This window comes from Onychomys torridus, chromosome 4, assembly GCF_903995425.1.
Source record: "Onychomys torridus chromosome 4, mOncTor1.1, whole genome shotgun sequence".
NCBI classification, from domain to species: domain Eukaryota; kingdom Metazoa; phylum Chordata; class Mammalia; order Rodentia; family Cricetidae; genus Onychomys; species Onychomys torridus.
The window spans coordinates 11,499,587-11,527,424 of NC_050446.1; the positions used below are offsets into that span (position 1 = coordinate 11,499,587).

Below are 27,838 nucleotides of genomic sequence, written 5' to 3' on the forward strand. Positions count from 1 at the left end.
AGCCCTGTACAGCTCCGGCGCGTCTATTATGCTGCCGGGGCCGGCGAGCCAAAGAGGAGCCGGCCGCGCGGGCCGGGAGGCGACGGCGCTGGAGCCGCCTAGGCCAAGTACGCCTTTCTCTTGCTTCCTTGTGCGCGCGGGGCGGCGGCGGCGGTACTGGCTGAGAGAGCGCGGCCCCGAGCGCATAGCGCAGGCCTCCCGCGCGTCCCGAAACCCCGAGCCCCGGGCCGCCGCCTCCGCCGCCTTTGTGCGCGGCCGCGATGCAACAAAGCGCGGCGGCCGCCCGCCCGAGGTCGCGGCGGCTGAGCGGGCTCCGCTCCCCTCGGCTCTGCGCCCGCGTCTTGCCGGCCGCCTCGGGCTGGCCTGGGAGGCGTCGCCTTGGTCGAGGCGCCCAGCCTGGACTTGGCACGGCCCGCGCGCTCCGCGCCAGCCCTCCCTTACGGAAGGGATTTTTTTTCCTTTCCCCTTTTCCTCTGCCCGCCATCTTCCGAAGGGGACTGCCCGGAGGACGCGGCGCGGGAAGGTGCGCGCGGTGTGCCTAGGGTCGTGGCTGTGCGCTCCGGCGCCACTTTGCTAGCGCCGGCCTGGCGGATCGTCTTGGGGCAGGCCAGGCTGGGCCTGGGCTCTTGCGTGAGCCTTGCCAGGGGGGGCAGCGGCGGCGTGGCTTGGGGGGGCGGCGGCCGCCTTTGCAGAGTTATGGCCCGGGAACGACTTTGCGCTCTCGCGAGTTACTGATAATTGCAGCCAGGCCAGGAGGAAACCCAGTTCGCATTTTGAAATCAGCCCGAAAGAGTACTTAATCCGGGCGAGGTCGAGTTGAATCGAGGTGGGAGGGGTGGGGTGCAAGTCTTTTTCCCCACTTCGTGTATAACATGCAAGCAAGTTGGGTGAGGAATGTGCACCCCAAAGCCTCTCATATGAGGTTCTTGAGGGTTCCCGGTTAAGAAAACCTGGCGGCCTGGGGAAGTTTCTCCACCAGTTAGTTGCTGCGCCGGGGGCAGGGCTGACGTGGAAGCCTTGGAACAGCCTTCTTTGCCCTTGCGGGTAAGGGGCACGGAGGGGACTCACTAAGAGCCAGGTAGGGGAATATATACCCTTTTGTGAGTTTCCACTTGTGAGGGCTCACTCCTAAGGCTCCGTCTGCCCTTTGCAATTTTGATCGAGAGCTCTCTGCCTGAAATAAGTGCACAGCTGTTGTTTCCCTCTGTACCTTAAACTTCGTAACTGTAGTAGACATTTGTGTGTGTGTGTGTGTGTGTGTGTGTGTGTGTGTGTGTGTTCATTCGTGCGTTCTTAAATGGCTAAGATGGGGCTGGGTGCAAGAAGAAAAGTAAGCGGAGGAATTACCAGGGCTCAGCTCCAGCCCCCCCCCCCCCCCCCCGTTCCCCCAGTGAGGACAAGCTGGTTGTTTTGCACTTTCATAGTTTTTAGAGGGGCCTTCATTGTGGATCCGAGGGGAGTCTTCTGTGCTCCTTGAGAGTCCCTCACCAGTTTTCAGGGTCCAGGAAAGGACTACTGCAAGAACGAGCCCCAGTGATCTTTTTTTGGTGGCCCCATGGCCTCTCATTTGCAAATAAAGGCCTGTTTGCTGTTTGTTCTGTCTGAGGCCTTGATGTGTGCTGTTGGCTGTAGACCAGGAGAGGTGAGGGACAGGCATGACAGCTCAGGAGGGTAGGGGTAATTTCTTTCTCTCCTTGCTGGTAAGCTCTGGGCCCACTGCTGGAGCAAAGCACTAGGAGCCTGTGAGATCCAGTCCTAGCCCTGCACCTGGGAAACCTAGGAGAGAGACATTGAAAAGCTTTTGCAGGGTGGATGACCAGGGGGCGTGCTGGTTTTTGTTTTTTTGTTTTTTTTCTTCTTTAAAGAGGGTGCCAGGTTTGTTTTTACAAAGTAGAGTAACTGCTTTCTTTCAGCAGTGCAGCATCCTGCTTCGGAAGTGGGCTTTGAATAAGGGATGGAGCTTGTAAAGGCTCTCTCCCTCCTTTAGGCCTGCAGAAAGTGAAAGTGGGGGAGTGTTGAAAGGGAAGGCACTGCCTGGCCTGCTTCTGCCCAAGCTCCTACAAGCCTGGAGCTGTGCCCCCAGGGCCTCCCAGGGTTACCTTGTCCACTTCCTGGTTTACTGTGGCAGAGCCTTCCCAGGGGGAGGGTGGCCCAAGGCCACAAGTGGGATGTTCTGCCTACTGTTCAAATAAGCGCTGGAATGCCCAGATCTCAAAAGGAAGAGCTACAGGGAACTATTGGGTGGGGAAAACAGGGTCCAGTGGAGACCCTTTTTTGCTTCAGAAGGTTATGTGAGGTTGTACCAGAGAGCAGTGCTCCTTCCCATGGGGCAGCCTTGAACCTTATGGGGTCCTGAGGAAGCTCTGCCCTCTACCCGAGTGCTGCAGCCTCACCTGGGGGCTGCTGTTGGCAGTAAGTTTTGACAGATGTGGTGCCTTCTTTGTTTATTTGTGGTCCTTGCTGCCCTCTGGGACACCCAGCCATCTTAAGTGTTGGTTGGCTCTTTGCAGGGGAAGGTGTCCCATTTTGAGTGCTTGCAATTTGGTAGTCTCTTTGTAGGCCTGTTGGTTGATATAGATCCGAGTCTATGGTGTGTGTGTGTGTATGTGTGTGTGTGTGTGTGTGTGTGTGTGTGTGTGTGTGTGTGAGAGAGAGAGAGAGAGAGAGAGACTGACTGACTTTGGGTCTGGCAGGCCAGCACTGTTGACTCTGATTTCTCAGTGTCTCTATGACATGATGACCTTGAACTGGACATACATTTTAGAGAAAGCCTTCCCTCACCCCAATCAGGCCCCATCAGAGCCCTACAGAAGGGCTCACTAGATGTTGGGGACTGGAAGTGGAGGGGTTTCCAGCTGTTCAGAAGTGTCACATGGGTACAGTGATGTCCAAGGGTCCCTGGTCAACTTCCAGTGGCATTAGAAGTTGGGCTTCTTCACCCATGTCTGGACATTTCCAGGAGACATATCCAGACACCGAGGAGGAGCCCTGTGGTATCTGGAGTCTGAGGTGAAGGGGACCTCTGTGTCACAGGCATTAAACCACAGGTCTTAGGGGTGGGATGGCCTCAGTTTCTCATGAGCACTGTGTGGTGCCTGCTTGGATGCAGTTGCAGCAGCTACTGCTGTTGGGCCTGCTGTGTCTCTGCTGTTCCTTTTAGCACATGGCAGGAAGAGGGGCTTGACTGAGCTGTGCAGGTAGTGTCCTCCCCTGGGCAGTGTGGCCTGTTAGACTAAGGGTAAGATGGGTTACTGCTCAGCCCTGGGCTACCCACCAGAGAGAGTGTTGGAGAGCTGACCCAGCACCCTGGAACCAGGGCAGAGGTGGAGGACTGGACTCAGGAAGCAGGTGCCCTTGTGGTGCTCAGCGTTCTTAGCTCTGCCCCAATCTATTCTAGGCAAGCCTGGAGCCTGTCTTGAGTGGTCTGAGGATGGGGCAAGGTGATACTACTGGGCTCCTGGCCCTCTGACTCGCCCGATTCTGTGCTTCTTGGCCTTGTCTCCTAGGCCACCCACCACTTTTCTCAGTCTTCTTTCTCATGTGGTCTGATGGAACTGGTTCCTCAGGGCCACTGGTTGGAGGGGAGGGACTTGGGAGTAAGGGCTGATGGACGTGGTGGCTTTCTCTTGGCTGACACCTCTGTTGGGTGGCTGGTAGATGGAAAGATGAGGTAGTTGAGCTTCTGGGCTATGAGTAGTTGCATCAGCCTCCCATCCTGGCCCCTAGTCTCGCTTTGGGGGTGTTCAGAGAGGTGAAAAAGACAGGTGACAACCCTTGTGGATTTCAGTTGACCCATCTGTAAATCAGGCCTTGAGTTGGGCTCTTGTCATGCAGCCCAGCAGGAGAGTGTTTCTTCTGTGACCCAGGTGCCAGGTGGGCCTGCTGCCCAGCTTTGTTCTGCCAAGCATTCTGTTCCATGTAGTATCAGGCTCCCTGAGCCTTAGTACACATGGGGCCACCTGGAGTGGGGGGACTCCCTGCAAAGGGGCTGGGACTCCCTCTAAGTAGAAGGCTCATGACTCACCTTCCCGCTGCAGGTTAAGTGTCCCCTGGAGAGGGTAGGGTGTTTCTTAGTGCCTCACAGCTGGTCTGGTGTGGGGTGGCTGTGGTAGGGTGTTTCAGAGGCCCTTTTGGAGGCCTCCGTCTCCAGAGGAAGAGCAGCTTAGTTTCCTTGGGTGGACTGCTGGGATATGAGGCATAAAGGCCTAAGGAGAACCAAAACTTGGGAAGCGTGAGGAGCCTGGGGCCATGAGCAGCCGTTGGAAGTCAGAGGTGTAGTGACTAGTGACAGCTGCAGCCACTGAGCCCTGTGTGCCCTTCCATGGGACAGCCATGGGTTCAACAAAGCTGACCCTTCATGGGGTGGGGCCTGGCCTATCAGAGCTGGGTCCCCTGCCAGATAGGCCAGGCAGCTGTTGGAAGCAGGTGTGATATGACCAGGGTGAGCTTGGGGTGCTGGCTGGGGCTCCCTACCAGTAAAGGACAGGCAGTGTCGCTCAGGAGAGTCCCCGGTGGAGAGGGAGGCCCCATATAGACCTCCTGTCTGCCTTGAGGCCCCCAGTCATGTTCCTCCCCAGGCCCCAAGAGCAATGAACAGTTGGCTCTGTCTGTCACAGAAGCTGGCCCTGCCCTAACAGATCTGTTTTCCCAGGCTTGGAGGGCTAGCCCTAGGGTGGCCCCTCCCAGGGCACCCAACTGGTATGCTAGCGGGAAGACAGCCGCCCGCAGCATTGTTGAGAGTTCTGTGGGGATGGATAGTGGTGAGTCTGGGTAGATGGCCCCATTGGAGCCTGGCTTCTCCTGCCTGGGCCATATTGTGTCTCTGTTCTCTACCTCTGAGAGGCTGCTTGCCTACCTGAGAGGTGGAGCCCATGGATGCCCACCAATGTATTGGAACTAGCAGCAGTATCTAGCAGGACCTAGGGCTGAACTCAGACAACTAGGGTCCGAGGATACAGAAATACAGTGTAAGGAGGAGGGTCCTCCAGAGCTATGATGACTTGAGGGGAGTGAGGAGACTAGGGTATAGAGATATGATGACCTTAAGTGTGTAGAAGTGAGTTCCTGCTCATCACAGAAGACAGCCTCTTGCAGGGATGGAGATGGAGAAGAATTCTGCATAGCCCTGACTGTCTCAGAACTTGCTATGTAGACCAGGCAGGCCTCAAACTCAGAGATCCTCCTGCCCCTGCCCCTGCCCCTGCCCCTGCCCCTGAGTGAGATGGCCTCTTTAAGGCATCTTGTGGTTGGCAAAGCAGTGGTCTGTGGTCAGCTGAGGCCCTACACTTTTTTTTTTTTTTTGAGTCCTCTATGAAATCTGGGCATACCCAGCCTGACTTTCTTCCTACTCTGACCACCCATGGAGCCACCTCTACCCCTCCAGCATCTATGCCTGTGCTGCCTCCTCCCTGGGCCACCTTTTGCAGATCTCAGATGTCCCCAGCTGGGAGTCCCTTAGGATAGCCCCTGCCTTTCTGCAGCTCAGACCTTCTGGAGTCCCTGGGAACTGGGGTGGCTCTGCCCCCCCCCGACACCCCCACACATGGCCAGGCCTGCCTTCCCCAATAGATAGCCCTCTCAGCTTGCCTTGAAGCTCAGTGTAGAGGCTTCTTTTTTCCTGGGTCCCAAGGAAAGCTTCCCGGGGGTGGGGGTGGGGGGTGGGGAGGTGCTGTGTGCTTAGGTCAGTAGTAGGGGGTGCTGTCTAGTAGTGGCCTGGTGGTGTGTGGGGGTGGGGGCGTGGCAGGGACCTGAGCTGCACAGTTTGAGGAGGAGACTGTGAGCTTACTGTGTGTTTTCCGTGGTAATAAAATCGCTACCCCTTCATGTCTCTCCAGGGCCTCTGAGCCCTGTCTTCTCACCTTTGCTGATTTGTCCTCTAGACTTAAAGGACTTTCGTTCTTGGATCTGGGAAGGGGGAGTTGGCCTGTCTAAGGCCATACAGTGAGGCAGGAAAATCTGCAGGATTAAGGCCTTCCTTCCTTCTGTCCTGAATGGGTTTGGCAGGCGAGCAGGAAGGTGAGGGGAGTCAGTGGGGAGCTGGGGCTCTTTAGGCCTTTCTTGCCTTTTCTTGTTGTGGTGGTGGGGGGTTGTCAACAGTATGGGGTTAGGGTTAGTCCCACCCTCTCTGGGGGACCCCTCTGCAGCATTCAAGGTCTCATTAGAGCCTTGTTCCAGGCTTCCTCTGGTGTTTGTGGGCCTTTGTGGTTTGTCTGAGTTTCCACACTAGGTGGTTTCACATCCTCTTGAGGATGATTGCCTTGTCAGACGGACTTTCACCCACACTTGTCCTGAAGTATTGCCCATTGTATGAGTCCTGTGCTGTCCTGGAGGCCTACGTGAGGGGATTCCAGGGCTCTTTAGAGAAGTCAGGCTCTGCTGAGTGGCAAGCCTGGGGAGATGAGGGCCTTAGAGAGGGCCTAAGCCTCTGTTTCCCCCTGAGATACAGGCTCCATCTCTGTCAAGCTTGACTAAAGTGGTTGCTATGAGTATTAGTGATACTGTGTGGAAGCGTCTGTGACCAAGTCCTTAGAGGGCTTGGGGCTGCTGTGTTCTGACTTACTCATCAGGATCAGGGACTGGCTGGACAGGCAGCAGACAGAAGGTTGGCCCCCTGGGGGTTATCTGCAATGAAGAGTTGTCTGGTGTTCATTGGCTGTCAGTGGAGCTGTGTGGTCCGTGCCAAGGTCCACCAGCTCCTTTACTGTGTGAGGTCCTGCCATCCTGCGTGTACCCCTTTGAACTGGCACCTAGAAAGTTGGGTTCCACCGGGCAGTGATGGTGCACGCCTTTAAATTAATCCCAGCACTCAGGAGGCAGAGGCAGGCAGATCTCTGAGTTCGAGGCCAGCCTGGTCTACAGAGCGAGTTCCAGGAAAGACACAAAGCTACACAGAGAAACCCTGTCTCGAAAAAACCAAAAAAAAAAAAAAAAAGTTGGGTTCCAGCTCCAGGGGTACCAGATGTGCAGGACCATCTGCACCACAAAGAGCAACCCCAAGAGCTGGAGCCCCTCCCATGCCCCTCCTGGGGGCAGGTGAAGTTAAGGGCAGATTTTGTGGGTTAGAAATGTGGCGCCCTGAGGTCTCTTTGGCACTCCAGCTCCATTCTAGCCATCCTGCCTGATGCCTGGCCCCTGCCTCAGCTTCTTGAAGGATGTGGTCGCCAGGTCTCACTGTTTGTTGCTGGGGGCCAAGGAGGAAGGTGCATCTTCTTTTGCTTATGGTTCAGATTTGTAGCTTAGGGCAAGAGTAGAGATGGAGTGTCCTGTCTCTTGACAGTCCTAAGCTGTCTGATTTGTCCAGACTCCCATTTGTCTTCTGCTTCTCCCATTATGCCATCAGGCTCCAGACACTTTCTTTCATGGAAAGTATAGTGCAAACTCCTAAAAGATAAGGAGATTCTTTAAATTCACAACCACAGCACCATCACTCCCAAAGAATTAGCACTGCTTCCTAATCCTAAATCAAGGTTAAGGTCAGTGGCCTCTATTCCCTTTCCAACAAGGCTTTCCAGCAAACCAGTCCAAGGAACAGACTGAGTCCCATGTGCTTCAATCCTGAGTGTCATACCTTATCCCAAGCCTGGCTCCTGAATTACAGAATGGACCCTGTGTTGTCCTGGAGGCCCAAGTGAGGGGATCCAGGACTCTGTAGAGAAGTCAGCCCTGGGTACCACAGCTTTCCTGCTGTGGGATCACTGTCTTTATTCAAAAGCTCTTAGCAGCAGGCCCTTGGTCATTGGTGCTTCTCTGAAGAAGGTGATGCTGGATTGGAGTGTTCTCTTAGGTCCGAGAATGGGGATCTGTATAGAGAGATACCCCACCTCACCCCGTAAGGTGTTATCCACTGGTTTGGTCTTCTGAAATCTGAAAAATTGGCAGTTGGAACATGTGACCCAGCGTAGCCAGCCTGAGCTACGTAGTTCCAGACCAGTCTGAGTTGTAGAGTGAGACTCTGGTTGTCTTGAGCCAGAACAAAAAACAAGGAAGGGTGGGGTGCCTCCAATTGGTAGGTTTGTGAGCATTACAGCTGTATATCCATCAGTGAGATAGAGGGCCCCAGACATAGCCTGCCAGGTGGCATTTCTGGTTGCCATGACTCTGTCACCTAGAGGTACCTTAGAGGCTAGGCTAGGTTTGCACTGCAGCCCATCCTCCTTGTAGTGATGGGAGCCTGCATATTTGTGTACTCTGGTATGTCTCTGCCTGCCCCTAGCAGGCCCTGATGATGTCTCAGTTTTACTTTCTGGAAGCCTCACTTGCCTCCGAAGTTTTCACCCGGATAAGAAGCTTGGGCCCACTGTAGGTCAGAAAGCTGCTTCTCCTGATGGAGATGGCTTTCAAGGAAGTCCATTGGCTTTGCTTCTTTCACAGGTTCTTGCACTGACATAGCATCTCCTGTGTGACAGTGTCTGGTTCTCACAGCACTGCTGTTTGTTGGCTGAGGGTTGCTAGGCATTGATGGGTGAAGGTCAGGCCAGGCTTACAGTGGCCCCTGCTACCCAGACATGCCAGACTGAATGTGCTTTGAAGGGAAGTATGTGGACATGTGACTCAATCCAGAGAGATGGTAGGTAATGTGCCAGTGTCTTAGGGTTTCTGTTGCTGTGAAGAGACACCATAACCACAGCAACTCTTTGTTGTTGGTGGTTTTTTTTTTTTGCCGGAGCTGAGGACCGAACCCAGGGCCTTGCGCTTGCTAGGCAAGTGCGCTACCACTGAGCTAAATCCCCAACCCCAACACCCACACAGCAACTCTTATAAGGAAAACATTTAATTCGGTGGCTCACTTAAATTTTCAGAGATTCAGTCCATTTATCATCATGGCAGGCAGACATGGTGTTGGCGAAGGAGCTGCTACATTTTGGCTTGAAGGCAACAGGACGCGGTCTCAGTGTCACACTGAGGGAAGCTTGAACAAAAGAGATCTCAAAGCCCCACCCCACAGTGACACACTTCCTCCAAACAAGGCCATACCCACTATAGCAAAGCCACCCCTCCTAATAAATAGTACCACTCCCTGTGAGCTTATGGGGGCCAATTACATACAAACTCCCACAGCCAGGGAGCTTAGGTGCCCACTGGTTGGGATCCTACCTCTCAGCCTTTCTCTCTGGTGGCCCTGGGAACTAGGCAGCTTGGCTTACCCACCCTCCCCACCTCCTACCCTGTTGTCACCCTCCTTCTCTCCATCCCAGGCATTAGGATGTTTCAGGAGGTGGTTCCCAGTACCTGAGTATGGAGAAGGCTATGACCATCTACCTTCCTCAGAGGAGGCCTTCCTGTACCTTAGCCTGCAGCCTCAGGCCCCTTTCAATGTCATGGGTTCCCCAGGTCAGAATCAGTCTCCCATCCCAGCTCTCTGGACCCACACAGTAGCAGGACCAGCCATAATTCTTGGGAATCTCATACACTATGGGAATCTGCTTCTGCTTCTGCACTGGTCGTAGCCAGCTTATGCTCCCTGAGCCCCAAGTGCTTAACTTCAGGCTCACAGCCCCATGGGAGATGAAAGGCCACACAGGCTGGTAGGTAGCAAGGATGAATTAACAATCTTGGGTGGCTTCCTCAACATCTGCCCTGCAGCCCCATGCTGTTTAGATTTCAGTAAGTTCCAAGAAGGCTTTAAGAGGACATGAGCACCAGGTCCTGAGGGATAATAAAGGCTAACATGGCTACAGCAGCTACATATCCCAGGGTCCTGACACCTCAGGCTCTGCTGGGTAGTGTGGAATCAAGAGCATGGTTTTGAATCTACAAGTGATTGACCCGATATGCTAACAGGGTCATCTCCTTTGTATAGGGAAGGACTGTCTCATGGTCCCAGTGAGAAGTGGTACGAAGGTAGGAACTGACATCCTGGTGGATAGATAGCATGGGCTTGTGCCTAGGTAGCCTTTGGTCTACTGGGGAGGGAGAACATAGCTTCATGGCTGTTGGCACAGGTTGGAGGGGCTGCTTGTCCATTGGTCTTCTCCCTAAGGCTGTGGGTTCCCAGGATGATGCCTGGAGAGACTCAGTGCAGACAGATGGCACCCCAGATGCTCAGAAGCACTTCTTGGATGCAGTAAATGGGCAGAAAGAGCTGCCTGGTAGGTGACGCATGTCTGATGTTAGTTTTTGAGACCTTTTCTACCCTGAGCTGAGGGGAAGAATGGCACCTGCTGAGAGCAGATGTTACAAAATGTTCAGCAGCCAGCCTTCTCCAGGAGAGCTTCAGACTGCAGCATTTACCAACCTCGGTGGTGAGATGTGAAAGGACCGGCAGGAGGTCAGCCAACCCCAGAGTACTCCGAGCCTCACTGGTCCACCTTCAAGTCTTAGAACTGGCTGGACATCTCAATTCTGGGTATTGCCATGAACTGTTCCAATGTGATAAACATAAACATAGGAAAGTGTGAAAGACACCAGGTTCACAGATGAGGCACCAGGCCCTACATGTAGCCTGGAGCCTGGGCTAGGCCTTTTCCAGTGGAAGTGGGTCCACAGTGCACACATGGTGCTGCCCAGCTTCCTCCTCAGGAGATTGCTGCTGAGTCCTTGCAATTGTTGTAGGAACAGAACTGACTGGGGGTATCAGGAATGGAGAAAGGACAGGCAGGTGAGGAGAAATAGCTGAAAGTCAGGTGGACTGGGCTTTTTGATGGAGAAGCTGCAGAACCCTGGAAGTTCAGCATGTTCATTATATCCAGTTGAATGGGGCGGTGGGGTTATTACACAGAGCTCTACAAGGGGGCAGGGTAGGCCAAGGAGACAAGTTTAGCTAATCTCAGTAGGAGTAGTTGCTGTAAGAGTGACTACAGACCTTAAGTATCTCGGGGAGGAAGCTGTGGTGGACGTTTTCTGCGCATGTGGACCAGAAGAAGGCTTTGCTGTTCCTGGCTTGGTCTCAGCCCAGGGAGTGGGTAGGACTTTGCCATTCCTCCATGAGTCTTAGGCTGTGGTTGAACTCATGTCAACAGCATGCATTTGCTCTGGACTTCCACCACTCCCAACAGACTGCAAGAGGTTTGAATATTGAGGGAACTGTATTCCTGCACATGTTCCTCCTGTATGGCACTCATCCCCACCCACACATACACCCTGTATTCTTACAGTGTTCTTGCCACACAGTACACAGTAGCCTTACTGTGTGCTTCCTCTGCTTTATAGTATCCTCACTGTTGAGTTTCTGCTGCATGGTACTGTCCCCTTAGCGGTGCTGTGCCATGGGAGTACCATGCAGCAGGGACACCATGCAGTGGAGGTACCCTGTGAGAGTTAGAGCAGGGGTTCTGTAGAGTGGGGACACTCTGCATGCTACCAGTGTTGCACATCACCCTGGCTTTTCAGAGATTTGCAGAACTGTCATGGACACCCCAGCTCTATGTGTGGCTAGCATTCCTGACAGCTAGGATAGGGGACATGAAGTCACAGAATGTGTCTTGTTCAGGAACTGAGCACACAGGCAGGATACTGAAGAGGACCACAGGTTGTGATCACTGTTTTTCACCATTCTGATTGGATGAGGGTCAGGCATGTCACAGCTGGCCACCATCACAAACCCCAGCTGGTTCTCCTGGTTACATTAGAACCTCATGCCATGCCATGCCATGCCCAGGGCCCTAGCTCTCTCTGCAAACTTTAGTTGTTGCTCATCTCTCAGATAAGCTGTTGAGTACATGTTGTAGTTGTCTGAGCTTGAACTGTTTAAAACATTGCCACAGCCAAGTAGAATGGAGCCAGTCCCCACCCAGTGGGGCTATGAGCTGAAAGGGGCTAGGTCCTTTGTGTTCTCCCCATTCCCTTTCTAGGGGCCGTTGGCCGGGTGGCTCTAAGGAATGCCACAGCCGCACATGGAGGCGGTAGGGAAGGTTGTGTCCTTGCTGAGGTGGAGGCTCTCAGAGTGATAGCTTCTCTGCTTGCTTCTGTAGGTGCCTGATTGGGCCCCGAAATGGGATGCCAAGCCTCCAAGAGGAGCGACTCTCTGAGCTGCTGCGGTGACAGCAAGTGAACAGCTGCCAGAGGATGTCCACTACCACAGCGGCTGCCCCCACGGGGATCCCGGCAGCCCCGGGCCCTGTGAACCCTCCCCCACCCGAGGTCTCCAACCCCAGCAAGCCTGGCCGAAAGACTAACCAACTGCAGTACATGCAGAATGTGGTGGTGAAAACACTCTGGAAACATCAGTTCGCCTGGCCGTTCTACCAGCCTGTGGATGCAATCAAGCTGAACCTCCCTGTGAGTGGCCCTTAGCCCAAAGGTGGTGTCTTGAGATACAGCAGGTGCTGCCCGTGCCTCAGTGCCTCAGGTCTAGCAGGGTGGCTACCCTGGGTACAAGAAATGGGGAGAACCTATGGCTTCCATGGTGAAAGAATAAAAGGAAGGGGCTAGAGTAGCGGTTCTCAACCTGCGGATGGTAACTTTTAGGGTCTAGTGATCCTCTCACAGAAGTCACCTAAGACCATCAGAAAACACAGACATTTCCTGTGATTGTCACGATTCATAACAGTAGCACAATTATAGTTATGAAGTAGCAGTGAAAATAATTTGATGGTTGGGGGTCACCATGTGGAGTTGTATTAAAGGGTGACAGCATTAGGAAGGTTTTGAACCGCTGGGCTAGAGGATGATGGGGCCTGAGGCAGAGGGCATGCAAGTCTTTATCTCATGCACTAGGGGCTGTGTGCCTCTGCACACTCAAATTACTCACAGTTGGACGTCAGGTGTGCAATAAGGCCTGTTTTCCAGGTGATGGTCCCTTCAGTGCACACATAAATTTTATCTGGATATAAAGACACCTGAAGAGCTGCAGGAAGAAGGCCTGGACAGGCATTTTGCTCATTTGGTTCTGTGCACAGCTCAGGCCCTGGACACCTGCAGGGTTAGAATCAGGGAGTTTGGCTCTCTGTGCACGTGGACCAGCTTGGGCTCTGCCCCCAGCTAGAGAAACCCATGAGAACAGGTTCGACAGGAGTTTGGGACTGGCCAAGAGTCTCCTCAGACCACATGCCCCACCTGCTCTTAGGCCTCTGGGTCTGGCCATGGGATCCAGCTGACTTAAGAGGACTTTTGCTGTACTTGGGAAATGTGAGAATAACACTATTTTGATTAACACCTCTGAACATCTTTTCTCTAGGATTATCATAAAATAATAAAAAACCCAATGGACATGGGGACTATCAAGAAGAGACTAGAAAATAATTATTATTGGAGTGCCAGTGAGTGTATGCAGGACTTCAACACCATGTTTACAAACTGTTATATTTATAACAAGGTGAGACACAAAACATGAGCCCCAGAGCTGTTTGAGGGAGCAAGCTTGGCACTGGGAGGCCCGGGTTCCTGGCATGACGTTGGTTCACAGGTGCCCTGTGAGTCTGGGCCCTCTGTCCTGGCTCTTGGGGGTTGTAGCAGGTAATACCCTGGCACTTTTGTGGTCAGTGAGTCCCTATGCCACTCCAGTGGCCTGCTGGGGGTCAGTGGAAACTGGACAGCTTTCAGAGGTCACTGACATGGGCTCTATCCTGAGACCTGAGAGCCCCACCCTTAGAAAGCCTAAGGGTGCAGAAGTGGGGGCCCAGCCTGCCATCAGGAGGAGGTAGTCATGTAGGCTGTGACCCAATGGGCAGCCACTCAAAGTGTTATACAGAGCACTCTGACTTGGGAACCCTGAAGAGTGGTCAGTGTAGGAACAGATGGTTGAAGTCACAGGGGACCCTGCTTGGGGATTTGATCTTTTAGCAGTGTGAAAGGGAAAGGTTGGAGCCAAGCCATGGAAACTCCTTTTCTCTGCTTGGTGAAGGCTATCTTAATACTTTGTCTTTGTTTCTATTCTTCTGGGATTTTCTACATTGAAAAATATTACTCTTGCCCTTCCTCTACACCAAGCCTCCTAACAAAATTTAATGCTTTCTCGAACTACAACCTACATTGTCTTTTGCAAGTGACCTGGGTTCTCTTGTCTTCAGCCCACAGATGACATAGTGCTAATGGCCCAGGCCTTAGAGAAAATCTTTCTGCAGAAAGTGGCCCAGATGCCTCAGGAGGAAGTTGAACTATTGCCCCCTGTTCCAAAGGGCAAAGGCCGGAAGCCAGCTGCAGGAGCCCAGAATGCAGGTAAAAGGGGGCAGGCAGGCAGGAATGCAGGCATTTTCTGCTGAGACTGTAGTGGAGGGGTGGGTGCGAGTCCCTTGGCCCCCCTGAGTTGTGTCCCCTGCCTACCAGGTAAGGACAGGTGATGAGCTGGACATGTGCAGATCTGTCTGGAGCAGGGAGGATATTGCTGTAGCTGCTGTCATGTGTCTGGCTAACCGCCCACATTTCACTCCTGTTTTTATTGATCTTAGCATTGGCTTTGCCTTGCTTACTGTCTGGTTTAGAGGAGTTTTTCTCTCGGCTGGAGAGAGTCAAGGTGATCATTATCCAGATCCATGGGGCCAATCTGGGGTCCAACCAGGTCTGAGAGTGGGTGTTGACTAGAGATGTGTCAGACAGAGTGGCTGACTGGGCAGGGAAACCCAGTCAGGTGCAAGAAAGGCCAAGTCCTGGGTTGCCAGTTAGTTAGCTGTGGGCTTTGAGTGGGTTTCTCCATCCAGAGCTGGCTCTGTGACTTCCTCTGGTTTCCTCTTCTAGTCACTCAGTGAACATTGCCTAGGCAGCAGGGCCACCCCCTGCCCCAAGGCTAGGAAGAGAGACTCTTCTAGCTAGGGTACCTTGGTCTATCCCAGAAGGCCCTAGAGCTATAGCTGGATGGCATGATCTTAGATGCTTCTAGAAATACAGAGCCCACTGAGTTGAGCTCCCTGTCCTTGCTTTGAAGGTACACAACAAGTGGCAGCCGTATCCTCGGTCTCCCCAGCAGCCCCCTTCCAGAACATACCCCCCACCGTATCCCAGACACCCGTCATTGCTGCCACCCCTGTACCAACCATCACTGCAAACGTCACATCGGTTCCCGTCCCCCCAGCTGCCGCACCGCCTCCTCCTGCGACACCCATTGTCCCTGTGGTCCCTCCCACACCGCCTGTAGTCAAGGTGAGCTTCCCTGAGGCCTGTGTGGCTCTCTGGTGAGGTGGGCTGGGGGTCTCAGCCCCATAGAGTTCCTGAAGCAGGGCCAGCCCTGGGACAGGCTCTGCTGCCTCTCCAGGTGCAGCTGTTTGGAAAGGTTTTCTACACAGACAAGGAGACCGAGGCTCAGGGGTAGAGGTCACATGGCTGGTGCTGGCTGGGCTGGACTTGAACCCCAGCTTCTCCAGCCTGGTAGCCCTGGCCTTTACAAGCCATTGGGGAAGGCATGGAAGGTGTGGGGGGAGTAATGAGGGTAGAGGGGTCAGGTCATCTCTGGTCATCTCTAGGGGAGTGGTGGCCAGTGGCACCAGCCTGGATTTGTAAGGGCCTGCACAGCTATCCCTTGTTTGTTGGGAGTTTTCACAGTGGACACTGTCCTGCCCTGGCCGGGCCTTATTTGGGCCCAGATGGAGTGGGGGCTTTCTGTGAGGTGCGGGGTTGGCAAGGCCTGTTGAGTCTCCTGCTTTGAATAGGGCCCATAACAGGCACTCATGTGTGTTATCTTCTTCAATTTGATCCTCACAGTGACCCTCTGGGGCAGGCAGTAGTCCCCCCTCTTACAGATGAGGAAACGGGCGCTCAGGGGTTAAATGGCTCTCCCAAGGTAAAATGCCACCTCCGTTGCCTTCCCTTCCCTGTGGCCTTCACTGCCTGCACTTCCCGGTGGTGCCTGGCCAGGCTGTTTGCCACAGCGAGTCTGCCCTCCCACCCCAGGTCCTCTGCAGCTCGCGCTTGGTGCTTGCCATCCTGTAGGTACCCATCAATGTTTTTGGATGGCCAGCTTGTACCCCTGTCTGCCTGAGGGTGGCAGCTTGGCTGGGAAAGTAACCAGGGGGGCTGTCAGTAGAAGGCTCTGTTGCCATCACCTGGCCTGTGAGTTTGTGGCTCCTATTGTCCCACCTAAGCAGGCTAAGAGAAATCCACTGAGCAGGTCTCAATATATACCAAACCCTGGTCCCGACTCAGCTGGTGATACCTATTGGTTGGGCTCTTTAGGCTGTGGCAGAGACCCCCTCTCCCTCCTCAGGTCCCTTGGCAGAGGCTCTATGCGTGCAGCTGGCTCGAGGTGCACCCAGGGGAGGCTGTGGCACCTCCTGGGCCTCGCAGCCCTCTGCACTGCCTGCGCCTTTCAGGTAGAGTCCTGGTCTGCCTGCGCCTACAGCCCTTGGAGTCTCTTGGCCTCTAACTGCTGTGGTTGCTTCTTGTCTCCTGGTCAGGCTGCCCCCACCCATCTAGCCTGGAATGCTCCTCCTGCCTCCCTCCTTCTGCTCGATTTGTGTCTGTCCTTGAAGCACCTGCTCAGGGCCTGGGCTGGCACTTTCCTCTTGGTCTTTAAAGCGGGGAGTCCCTGTCTCTGGCACCAGTCTGTGGTGCTTGTTAGATGTTGGTGAATTCCCTGCAGCACCTCATGCTGCTCAGGTCAGTGGCATGCTCACCCACCTGGATAGCTGAATCCTCAGGGCTGAGGGAGAGAGTCCCAGCCTCACCGTGGCCAGCTGTGTGACCTTGGACTGTGAGCCTGGCCCCTCTGAGCCTCGGTGTCTTCTGTACTGTGGGGACAACTGAGGAGGAAATGAGACCCTGCATGTGGTCGCTAGCTTGGCGCCTAGCAGGCAGTCTGCACTCCAGAGGTGTGGCAGCTGTGAGACACATCTCCCTGCCCACTTCTTCCCTGTTTCTGGAGTTCACTGTTACTTTGTTGTCACAGAAAAAGGGCGTGAAGCGGAAAGCAGACACAACCACACCTACAACGTCTGCCATCACTGCCAGCCGGAGCGAGTCTCCCCCGCCACTTTCAGAGCCCAAGCAGGCCAAGGTGGTGGCTCGACGGGAGAGTGGGGGCCGACCCATCAAACCTCCCAAGAAGGACCTGGAAGATGGTGAGGTCCCGCAGCATGCGGGTAAAAAGGGGAAGCTGTCCGAGCATCTGCGGCACTGTGACAGCATCCTCCGGGAGATGCTGTCCAAGAAGCACGCTGCCTATGCTTGGCCCTTCTACAAGCCAGTGGATGCTGAGGCACTGGAGCTGCATGACTACCATGACATCATCAAGCACCCCATGGACCTCAGCACAGTCAAAGTAAGTGGGGGGTGTGGAGGGCAGGGTGGTGCCCAGAGCCAGAGCCAGTAGACTCTGTGGCCCTGGAGATGCTGCCTGGCTGAGCCCACTCTGACCTCCTCCAGATCCTGTCCTGTTGATGTCCCTTGCTCCTGGAGAGCTAGGCTGCCCACACCCTGGCCTGGTCCGAATCTGCCCTCCATTGTCATTTATTCTGGTGAAACATAGATCAGTGGTTCAATTCTTCCTTCTGTCCCCCAGTTCTGTATCACCAGGTAAAGGGGCTCTTAATGGTGTCTGCTTCTGAGGCTGATGCAAGGCAGGTAGATCTCTGTGAGTGTGAAACCAGCCTGGTATAAGTAGCACGTTCCAGGATATCTAGGGCTACACAGAGAGGCCCTGTCTCAAAACCCCTGAGGTGTAGGTTCCTCACAGCAGAGGTGGGAGTCTGGTGGCCAGCAGGGGTGGACCTTGCTTTAGCCCTTGGCTACCTTTGAGCTCTGCCCCCCCCCCAATCCCCCAGACAGATGGAAGCATAGAGAGATGGGCCTCAAGCTCAGCTGTACCATCCCCATGCCAGGGTTTCCCAGAGCCAGTATCTCATTCTGGTTTTTGCTAGAGTCCAGCCAGATCAGGGCCTGGCAGGTATGAAAGTGGATTTGAGCTTTTGCAGGGGAAGGAGCCTGGGAGATGATGACAGATCCAGAGCTGGGCTTGGTTCTTCTGCCCTTCCTAGAGGAATTCTCTATGGTAGTTCCCAGGACTCCCCTTGCCAGTTGAGGCAGACAGCCCCGTTCTCTAAGCCAGATAGTGGGATTGTGGTGTTTCATCCAGGCATCCTTGCAAAAGCAATGGTGTCAGCTGTTGGACCTTATCATACCTGAGGTAGACTCTCCAATATAGAAGCTTTTTGTCCTAGATAGTTATATCAGGGTCAGGCAGGCCTGGTCACCTAAAAAACTTTATGACCAGTGCTCATTTGAGTACGAATGAAGTAAGCAACTGGCCTGTCCAACAGGGCTGGGGTGAGGAAGCAGGCTCTGGGAACTATGTAGCCCCAAAGCTGCTGGAAGCCTTGTTTTATCCTGCTTGGCCACTACTGTGCCATTGTGTGGAATTCTGGAACTTTGCTGGGGGTTCCACTGTATCAGATGCATTGCATCAGGATAATTCCGTTTGGTTGGCCTCTCATTTGCCTTTGGGTCCAACCAAGATGAGGCAGCTTTGGGATTTCAGTTTACTGAAGTCACCATGTGCTTTGCTGAGGCTTATAGAGAGGCTAGGTGCTTACCCATGTGACTCTCACATGCCTGAGTCAGACTGTCACACCCTGTGAAAAGACTTCAGCAGACGAGTATAAGGCAGTCTCAATTTCTAAAGACAGTGCAGTAAAGGGAGAAAGAAATACCTTAATATGTTGTGGAGTTCATTTTTGTTCGTTTAGATTTATTTTGTGTGTATGAATGTTTTGCCTGCATGTGTGTATGTGCACCATGTGCATATCTGGTGCCCACAGAGGTTACAAGGTATTGAGTCCCCTCGACCTGGAGTTATGGATGGCAGTAAGCTATGGGTTGATGGGAATTGAACTCAACTTCTCCGCAAAAGTAGCAAGTGCCCTTAACCACTAAACCATCTCTTCAGCATCCACTGTGTTATAGAATTTAATAATAAAGCTTAAGGGGGAAATTGTACTGACATGTCTCGTACCAGTTCCAGGAGGCTTTTCTCCAAGCAGCCATCTGCTGAGAATATGGTTGTCTTCAGGCACAAGGGCCAAGCCTGTTATTGAGATCCCTCCACTGTGTGGGATCCCATGTCCAATCAGAGGTCAGGGTGGGTGCTTAGCCCTAGGTCACTGACGACTGGTCTCCACGCAAGACAGGAACCACACGCTCTCATCTACAGCTTAAAGTATGCCAACCCTCTCCCCACCAGTCTGCCCCGCCCAGCTTTGTGTGCCTGTGTGACCCCACCCAACCTGCCTTTGCTGGGACTCCTTGGACTAGACGTCAGTGGAGTCTGAGGGACTTTGCTACGGGGTGACCAGGTCCCTGTGATTGGTCAGCATCAGCTCCACAGGCCCCCGCTGCCCTCCACCCCTGCACAAACTCAGAGCTGCCTCTGGGCCCTCTGACATAAGGCATCTCTTAAGAGGCAAGTTGGTAACAGCTCCTAGATTCCTCACAAGAAAAGCAAAGTCTCCTTCAGTAAACTGAGTGGGCTTTCCAAGATTGGCAGAATCTTTACCTGAAACTCCATGAAAGTCCCCAATGCCAGAACCTTCTGTGATATCTGCCATGTGGAACTAAAAACTAGATGAGGATGGGGTTGGCTTGGTTCCCAGTGTTTCTTTCATCCAGTGGCTCTGTCCTTGGAGCCCTGGTGCTTCATGTTGAACCATCACTTCTTACCCCTTCCCACATGGCTCCCTCCTCTGAGTACTCTAACCCAAGCTGATTGCCAGATGTCCTGACTGGCAATTGCCTTGGTTGCCAGAGGACGTTCTGAGAATCTGTGTCTATCTCCTACATGGTCTGGCTAGTGCCATCTGCTCACACTTGTTGCTTGTTACAGAGGAAAATGGACAGCCGCGAGTACCCAGATGCACAGGGCTTCGCTGCTGATATCCGGTTAATGTTCTCGAATTGTTATAAGTACAACCCTCCAGACCATGAAGTGGTGGCCATGGCCAGAAAGCTCCAGGTAACCCAGGGCTGGGTGTAAGTGCGATTTAACGGCTGAGTTATGCTGTGGGTGTTGAAGCCCTTAGATATAGTCTGGGTAAACTGGGTAATGCAGGTGTCTCACAAGCATCTGCATCAGGCAGGCCTCTGAGGAGCCTTAATTCCACAGCCTGTTTTGCCTGTGTGGCAGTGAGATCCTGCTAGGCTTAGAGCAGATTCCAGGATACATGGTGAGATTTTAGAAGTTTCAGGCTGGGATGGAAGGTGGGAACTAGGCAGTGGCCTCTGTGGTTGCAGGAGCCCATGCCTACCTGCCCTGCAGGGTATCACTACAGGTGAGCCTGTCCCTATCACCAGGTGAGCTGGTGTACCCTAGTGGGGCTGGCAGGTGTCCATTCTGCTGAGTTGTTAGAGCAGGGCTGGGTGGGCTTACAGTGAATGACAGTGATTGTGTGTTAGAGAAAACCACAGACTGTCTTAAGGGGAGACCAGAGTGTTCTGGCATAGCTTTGGGTACAAGTGTGAACAATCCATGTGGTTTCACCGAGCATGTGTAAACGCTTGTATATACATATGGTGTACTGCCAAGGACCAGGTGCTGCATAGAACAGCACCTGAACATTGTGATTTTGATTTGGAGGTTTTTTGTTTTGTGTTGATTTGGTTGTTGGTTTTTTGTTTGTTGTTGCCTCCTGCCTCAGTCTCCTGAGTTCTGGTATTACAGGTGTACCACAACACCTGACTTTAGGGCCCAGAATGTTCTAAGAGAATTTCTTAGTTCCTTGCTCAGACATGTCCTGAAGTTCTGACAGCCGTCTTTAGTTATGAGGATTGGTGGGCAAAGACTTTTTTCCCACTTGTGGGTCCTCTTAATGTTTCTTACTTTCCTTTGAAAATGGCCCCCTGTGAGGAGGGAAAGTGGACCTCTGTGAGGCATGAGGTCTCTCCAGTGCTGACTATACCCTGCTCCCTCTGGCCAGGCACTGCTGGGGAATAGGGCACAGTAGTTATGGAGGTCCTTTATGTGCCAAGGCAGCCTTAGGGCCTGTCTGCTGCTGAGACCTTGCTCGCTGTACTTGGACTCCAAAGGCTTTGTCATACAATGTTGAAGGGCGCTGTGCTACTATTAAAAGGCAAGCTGTCCTGTCGAAGGTGATTGTTAGCCACAGAGGCTGGAGGAGCTTTGTTATCAGTGCTGTTCAGTAGTCACCACTGTTAATTGTATGAACTGGGCACGGGGGGCTAGAGCCAAGCACCATAATGACTTGCCAGCCATAGCCTCCCAGACCTCTGACTTCTTAGTTTGGGGATCTAAGGTTTGGGAGGAGTCTGAGCACACTCAGAGTAGGCACTTTGAGAAGCTGGGCCCCAGCATGGTAGGTGTGCACGTGTGAGCATCTCATACGTGTCTGGGTGGACCTAATATATGAGGCAGGCAGAGGGAATGCTGCCTTATTTCCACATGGCCCCTCATCCCTTTCTGCCCCAGGATAGCGTGATCTTCATCAAGAGGGTTTTCGAAGTTGTCTGGTCCTGCAGGAGCTGTGAGGGGCTTTCCAAGTTTGGCTTTGCCCATTTGGGCACTCACTGGTATGTGAGATGTGACCCTGCAGTAAGACCCCAGGAAGGAGGTAGGTGAGATAGGAGCCAGCTTCCAGTGGCTAGGTCCCTGCTGCAGTTGAGGACTGAAGGACAGGCACTCTTGTTAACAGGGGCATTCCTGAGGAGCCTGGCACCCAGGGCTGCAGGGCTGTCCTTGCCTCCTACACAGACTTGCAGATTTAGCCAGGGGAGCTGCATGCCAGGCCCCAGAAAACCAGGTCTGTGATTGGCCTCTTTCCCTCATTCTAGGCCTACACTCGGGAATTGCTTGGGGATAGAAGGGGACAAAGGAAGGTGGCGGCCTGTCCCTTTGTCGAGCCTGAGCTGAGTATGGTGTGTGCAGCTCAGAGGCATCTTACATGCTGGAGGGGCTGTCTTGTGGGTGTGTAGGTGTTCAGCTGTCTCTCTTTTTCCCCAGGATGTGTTTGAGATGAGGTTCGCCAAGATGCCTGATGAGCCTGTGGAGGCACCTGCACTGCCGGCTCCCACAGCCCCTGCAGTGAGCAAAGGTGCCGAGAGCAGTCGGAGCAGTGAGGAGAGCTCCTCAGACTCAGGCAGCTCAGACTCGGAGGAGGAGCGAGCCACTCGGCTGGCAGAGCTGCAGGAGCAGGTGAGGACCGCCACCTCTGTGCTGCTTCCCACTGGGTACGGACCACCAAGCCTGTCTGCCTAAGTTGGCCCCTTGCCATCACCTGTCCCTTTCTGCAGCTGCTGCAGTCCTTGTCTATAGTGTTCTTAGAGGGGTCTCTGGTGGGGTTGCTCACAGCACCTTCCTGGGTCTGAGGAGGCTGGAGTCTGACACCCAAGAGCACACAGATGGCCGAAAGCACTTGCGTGTCTGAGACATTCTTGGACACCTTGGGGGCAGGGTTCTCCCAAAAGACCTGGAAGTCATACACAGGCCACAGTGATGCCTTTTTAAGGAGTGGCTACAGTGGGTGTGCTCCAGGCTCCAAGAAGCCCTTGGAGCCTGGCTCAGATCTGTTCCTCCCATGCCCTCTTCTGCCTCAGTCTCCCTGATATGCAGAATGACATGACTTGTTTTGAGGATCAGCCCAAGAATACGAACTATTTCCCCAGGGTGTGGTAGCCAGCCCTGTGAAGTCAGGATGCAGCCGCCAAGGCAAAGTAGTATTCATGAGCAGGTGGCTCCAGGGGGAGGCAGGGCCAAGGGAGTAGAGTATCTACCACCAGATGGAGCTACATGTCAGATTCTGAGGTGATGAGGACATGGAGCAGGGAATTGGCCTTTAGGACCCATGAGTCCTTCTCAGTGCATGGTACCTTCCCCTGTTGGCTACGTAGCTTTCCCCAAGACACCCAGGAGCCACACAGGGTACCTGCTTCCCTATACGAGATGGGTCACAGTCCTCCTCCCCGAGACATAAATGCAGCATTCTGCCTTGCTGGCTGCTGGTAGGCACCAGGAGGGTGAGCTGCTGCCATTGTCTAACTTTGATCCCGCAGACTGGCTGCGGAACCTTCCAGGATCAGCTGTTGAATGTCTCCTCTGTGCAGGTGCTCACACTCTAGTCCGGTCATCTGAAAGATAAGCATTAACAATGAAAGCTGCTCTGGACAGTTCCTCCTGTGTCACCTGCCCCAAGCCCAGCCTATGGGCAGCCACCCTGGGAGGTGGGCCCCTGTCCCCCACAGGTCAGGGAACAGGCTCAGAAGGTGAAGTGACTCACCGGCAGGCACAGAGAGAGGGGCAGAGCGGGCTGTGAAGTGCTTCCCTACATCTCTCTGGCTTCCAAAAGCAGAGTGGGGCCCAGATGCCCCTGGCTTATCCCACATAGCTGAGGCAGCCACAGGGGTGCAGGTCCACCCAGATGCGTGCTTAGCTGCCTGTTCTTTTCCAGCTGAAGGCCGTGCATGAACAGCTGGCTGCCTTGTCTCAGGCCCCAGTAAACAAACCAAAGAAGAAGAAGGAGAAGAAGGAGAAGGAGAAGAAGAAGAAAGACAAGGACAAGGACAAAGAGAAGGAGAAGCACAAGGCCAAGTCTGAGGAGGAGAAGAAGGCCAAGGCCGCCCCACCAGCCAAGCAGGCCCAGCAGAAGAAGGCTCCCACCAAGAAGGCCAATAGCACAACCACAGCCAGCAGGTGGGTAGCCACCTGCCAGGCTCTCGGACCACCTCAGGTCACAAGGACTGCCAGATCTGGGACTTTGCACCTTGGCTACATGGAAACTGGGTTGGGACTTCGGGGTGACTGGGTGCCTCTGGGGCCTGCATTAGAGGTCACCCTCACCTGTCTGTCTGGCTCTGGTGCTGGGCAGTAGAGTGTCTGCCAGAGGTGGTATCCTTTGCTTCCGGTGTTTGGGACCTTTGTAAGAATATAATATAGCCATTTTATGGCTCTCCCACCCCTTCAGAGACAGGGTCTCCTGTTGCAGTCTACACTCCCTTTGAATTTACGACCATTTTGCCTATTGAGGTTTGTATGGTGTGTTTTCCCGTCTCCTTAGCTTTAACTGACACTAAAGGGTCTTGTTTCTCATCTGACCATCTTTTAGCTGGTACGTCAGCCACTTGCATTTAATGTCATAACTGACATACTTGGATTTCATCTACCATATTATCACTCTCTCTGTCCCTGTTTTTTTTTTTTTTTTTTTTTCCTCTTCCTGGCATTCTAAATTATCTGGATGTGGAGATCTGTTTTTGACCTGTTGGGTTTCCTGACTGGGCCCTCAGCCAGGAAACACCTGTTGTGACCCTGAAGTACGGTCTTACCTGTCTGCAGCAGGCAGACTAGACATTCATCCTCAGAGAGAGTTTGCCCAGCTCTTGTTCCTGAAGAGCTTTGGGTACACACCTAGGGAAGAGAGCAGTCTATAGTGGAGAAGGAAGAGGGCTAGGTGCTGGGACAAATAACTGAGACTCAGTGTCACATGGCTCCCTCTCTTCTGCCTCAGACAGCTGAAGAAGGGTGGCAAGCAGGCGTCTGCATCCTATGACTCAGAGGAAGAGGAGGAAGGCCTGCCCATGAGCTATGATGAAAAGCGTCAACTCAGCCTGGACATCAACCGGCTGCCTGGCGAGAAGCTAGGCCGTGTGGTGCACATCATCCAGTCCCGGGAACCCTCGCTCAGGGACTCAAACCCAGATGAGATTGAAATTGACTTTGAGACCCTGAAGCCAACCACACTACGGGAACTGGAGAGATATGTCAAGTCTTGTTTACAGAAAAAGCAGAGGAAACCATTGTGTAAGTTTTCTGGCAGAGCATGTTGCTCATAGCCTCCATTCTCTGAGCGTTGGGCACTGACTCACAGCTGCCTTGCTGTCTAAGCCTACCTGCCTACCACAGGCCCCACGGACATCTGCGCTCAGCCAGTCCAGCCTGCCCCCATATCCTCTTCCCTGTTCTCTGGTAAGAAAGATGCCTGTTGGGCCTTAACTGGCCTGCAGTGAAAAGGTAGGACCTGGGATTGGCCTAGCCCATTCATTCAGGTCTAGTTAGGGCCCTTCTCACCCCTTCCTACGGTTGCATCTGGGGCTTTGGCTACAGGGCAGAGTTTCACTCCCTTAACTGATCAAGTGTCCAGAATCCCCACTGGATAGACTCTGACCCTAGGTAAAGTGCACCCTGAATTTGATGGTTTCACCAGAAAGGAATCAGTCACTGCCAGGGTCTGCAGGTGCTAGAGGCCGGGAGGAAGGGAAGTCCCGAGGCAGCCCCTCACTATCTAGAGTCATGCCAGCCTGCGTGTGAGATCCTGCTCACATGTGTTTGGCTTTCCTTTACTCCAGAACAGACTGGCTTGAGGGTGATAATGATACAGGAATCTGATGGTGAAGGCTGAACTCTGCCAGGCCATGTCAGTCTCTGTGGCTGAGGCAGGAGAGACTAGCTGTGCTGTCTTGCTCTTTCCATGGGAACAGAGGACAAGTCACAGCCCAGGCTCCGAACTCTGGCGAGGTGTAGCAATGAGGGAGGACTCAGTAGATACCTCATGATGGTTCCAGGTCTCCATGTTTCCTGCTACACAGCGACCCTATAACAGCTCTGCAACTTGCTGATCCTGCAGCAGGGCGGGTGGTGCATGCACTAGTGTGTGGAGCTGGGGCTTTTTGGCCACGTGGTTGGGTACTGATTTCTGGCACAGTTGTAGGGAATGTCTCAATGTTCACCTGCCATTCTACAGCAACAAGCGGGAAGAAGCAGGCAGCCAAATCAAAAGAGGAGCTAGCTCAGGAGAAGAAAAAGGAGCTGGAGAAGCGGCTACAGGATGTCAGTGGACAACTGAACAGCAAGAAACCCACTAAGAAAGGTAACCATCCAGGCCTTCTGCTGTCAGAGGACAGCATTCACAAGGGCCAGGAGAGTGTGGTCAACTTCCTAGCATCTCTTAGACTTATCTGCAACTAGGGGTGGGGCATCCTGGGCCCTTGGGCGGTTACAGAAGCATGTGTGCGTGCATGTGTGCATGTTTCTTAAGGCCCATGCAGTTGGGTTCTTGGAAAGAGCTTCTGGGGCTGTGGGGCTGGCTTCAATGCCGAGGGCCTGGGATCCACCCCTGCTACTTCCTCCCCTCTAATCATCAATCACCAGCTTGTAGGAAGCAGCGAATTTCTGACTTCCTAACCCAACATGTTAAATTGCTACAGTGGTAAGCTCTGCCTCCAGCCCAGGCCTTAGATTTAGGTGAGCAGGTATTTTTGTCTCCTCTTCCTCCTGGAGTCTGAGACCTTTTTCCTTTGGCTTCAGAGATGCTCTAGGATGTAGGCAGTGGACAGAGTCTGAGACCATTGGTCAGCTGGGATCCCACCTAGGCTTGCATACTAACTGAGTGCTATAGTTTTGTGGTTCCCATCTTCCTGGTGTCAGATAGGGCTGTGAGGGTCTGTAACATGTGTCCTAGTGTGGCCATGTGGCCACTGAATGCTACTTTTTCTTTTCGCTGGCGCCCACCCCCCAGCCGGGGCCAGAAGGGAGCTGAACCCCACCCCCCACCCCCGACTGAATGCTGCTTTATGGGCATCCTTCAAATATGTACTGCACCTCTGGGTCAAGACACAGACAACCTATGGCAGGGTGGTGGCGCAAATGCTTTTGATGACACAATGCTCAGGAAGGGCCTCCCTTGTGTCCCTGCAGAGAAGTCCAGCTCAGCGCCCTCGGGAGGCCCGTCAAGGCTCAGCAGTAGCAGCTCCTCTGAGTCTGCGAGCAGCAGTTCCAGTGGGTCCAGCTCGGACAGCAGTGACTCAGAGTGATCTCGGACTGAACAGAGCTGGAGAGCTGGACGTGGCACAGGCCGACTGCAGTGCCCTCCTGTGGTTAATATACTTTCGTTCCATGGTGTGCAGGCTTTCTTTGACTTCAGTGTTGTGATCTCTTCCAGCTCTGCTCCGGTAGGGCGGAGAGCCTTGCACGCGTACCAGACCCCAAGAGAGGGCCCAGCTTGGCGGGAAATGCCTTTGCAGCTTGGTTTAGTTGTTTTGGAGACTGCAGCCTGGGATGCTAACCTGATAACCATAGACACAGCGGGAGGCGTGGCTGGACCTGCCCAATACTAGGCCCAGCCTCGCCCTTAGTAACTTGAAGGAAGCTTTTCAAGGGTATTGCTCTGGAATGGGTTCTGTGTTTGAAAGCTGTTAGAACACTAACCGGCAGGTTACTTCTCTCTGCAGGGGCTGAGGACAGATGTGTCAGCCCACGGAAACCAGGCTGGGCCCCAGCGGAGGGTCCTCGTAGCTGCAGACCAGAGCCTCCCACCTCTGAGTTGGGCGTGGAGGAAGAGGGGTGCTGAGTTCTCTAGCCCTATGGCTGTGTGTACAGCGTGCAGGTTTCGGGACACCGAAACTTTTACCTCAATTTAAGGGAATAAAAACAAAAAACAAAAAGATTAAAAAAACAAAACAAAACAAAAACAACAAAAACACTCTTTTGTAAGTTCATCCATTTTCTACAGAAGTCCAGCCCAGCGCCCCACTTTGCTAGTGCTGCTGCTGCCTCACGCTCTGAACCACCTCCCCAGTTTTATGTATATATAAATACTTTATTTATTAACATCATTGGTCATTTTTAAAAAAAAAAAGGAAAAAGAAAAAAGAAAACCATAAATAAGTGCATTAGGAGAAGTAGTGGAGAGATGCAGGCCTCTGGCGACGAGGAGACTGGACCTGTGGTAAGAAGATTGGTCCTATGGCGGCGTGCCCCTCTGGTGCTCATCACGTCTGGGCTCTCTGGGCTCGTTGGCTTTTTTTTTTTTTTTTTTTTTTCAAAAATGAAATTTGGGGACTTTACAAGTGTAGACACCCTTTGGCTGCAGCACATCCTCATTTTATGTTGTCTGTTCAGTTCTTTCTTGCTAACATCAACGGAGGGAACCTCGGTTCTTCAACATAAGTTTTGTAAGCTGAGAGAAAAGCGATGTATATCAGGCCAAGGTCTTGACATTTAATTTTCTATTGTAAAAAGTAATAATATACAGAGTTT

The 27,838-nt window shown here is 53.2% G+C and overlaps 1 protein-coding gene across 3 annotated transcripts; it reads left to right on the forward strand.

The window, feature by feature from the left end:
• Window positions 1–27,607, forward strand: Brd3 (bromodomain containing 3). 3 transcript variants are annotated; one of them, XM_036184511.1, is made up of 13 exons: window positions 1–107; window positions 11,910–12,216; window positions 13,115–13,252; window positions 13,947–14,094; window positions 14,798–15,012; window positions 16,754–17,125; window positions 19,682–19,810; window positions 21,812–22,003; window positions 22,861–22,911; window positions 23,256–23,497; window positions 24,312–24,604; window positions 25,545–25,670; window positions 26,498–27,607. In XM_036184511.1, the coding sequence occupies exons 2-13, from the start codon at window positions 12,004–12,006 to the stop codon at window positions 26,611–26,613; spliced, it is 2,235 nt and encodes a 744-aa protein (XP_036040404.1). In that variant the 5' UTR covers window positions 1–107; window positions 11,910–12,003; the 3' UTR covers window positions 26,614–27,607. The 3 variants fall into 3 exon arrangements, with proteins under 3 accessions (XP_036040404.1, XP_036040406.1, XP_036040405.1); XM_036184512.1 differs by lacking the exon at window positions 1–107 and adding an exon at window positions 264–523; XM_036184513.1 differs by lacking the exon at window positions 22,861–22,911.
• Window positions 27,608–27,838: the final 231 nt, after the last annotated feature.

Excerpts from the sequence above, each read along its gene's own strand:
- Brd3 (XM_036184511.1), top strand. The coding sequence starts at position 12,004 with ATGTCCACTACCACAGCGGCTGCCCCCACGGGGATCCCGGCAGCCCCG. Across the intron at positions 14,095-14,797 it reads TGCAGGAGCCCAGAATGCAG|GTACACAACAAGTGGCAGCC; the intron begins GTAAAAGGGGGC and ends CTTGCTTTGAAG. Across the intron at positions 17,126-19,681 it reads TGGACCTCAGCACAGTCAAA|AGGAAAATGGACAGCCGCGA; the intron begins GTAAGTGGGGGG and ends TGCTTGTTACAG.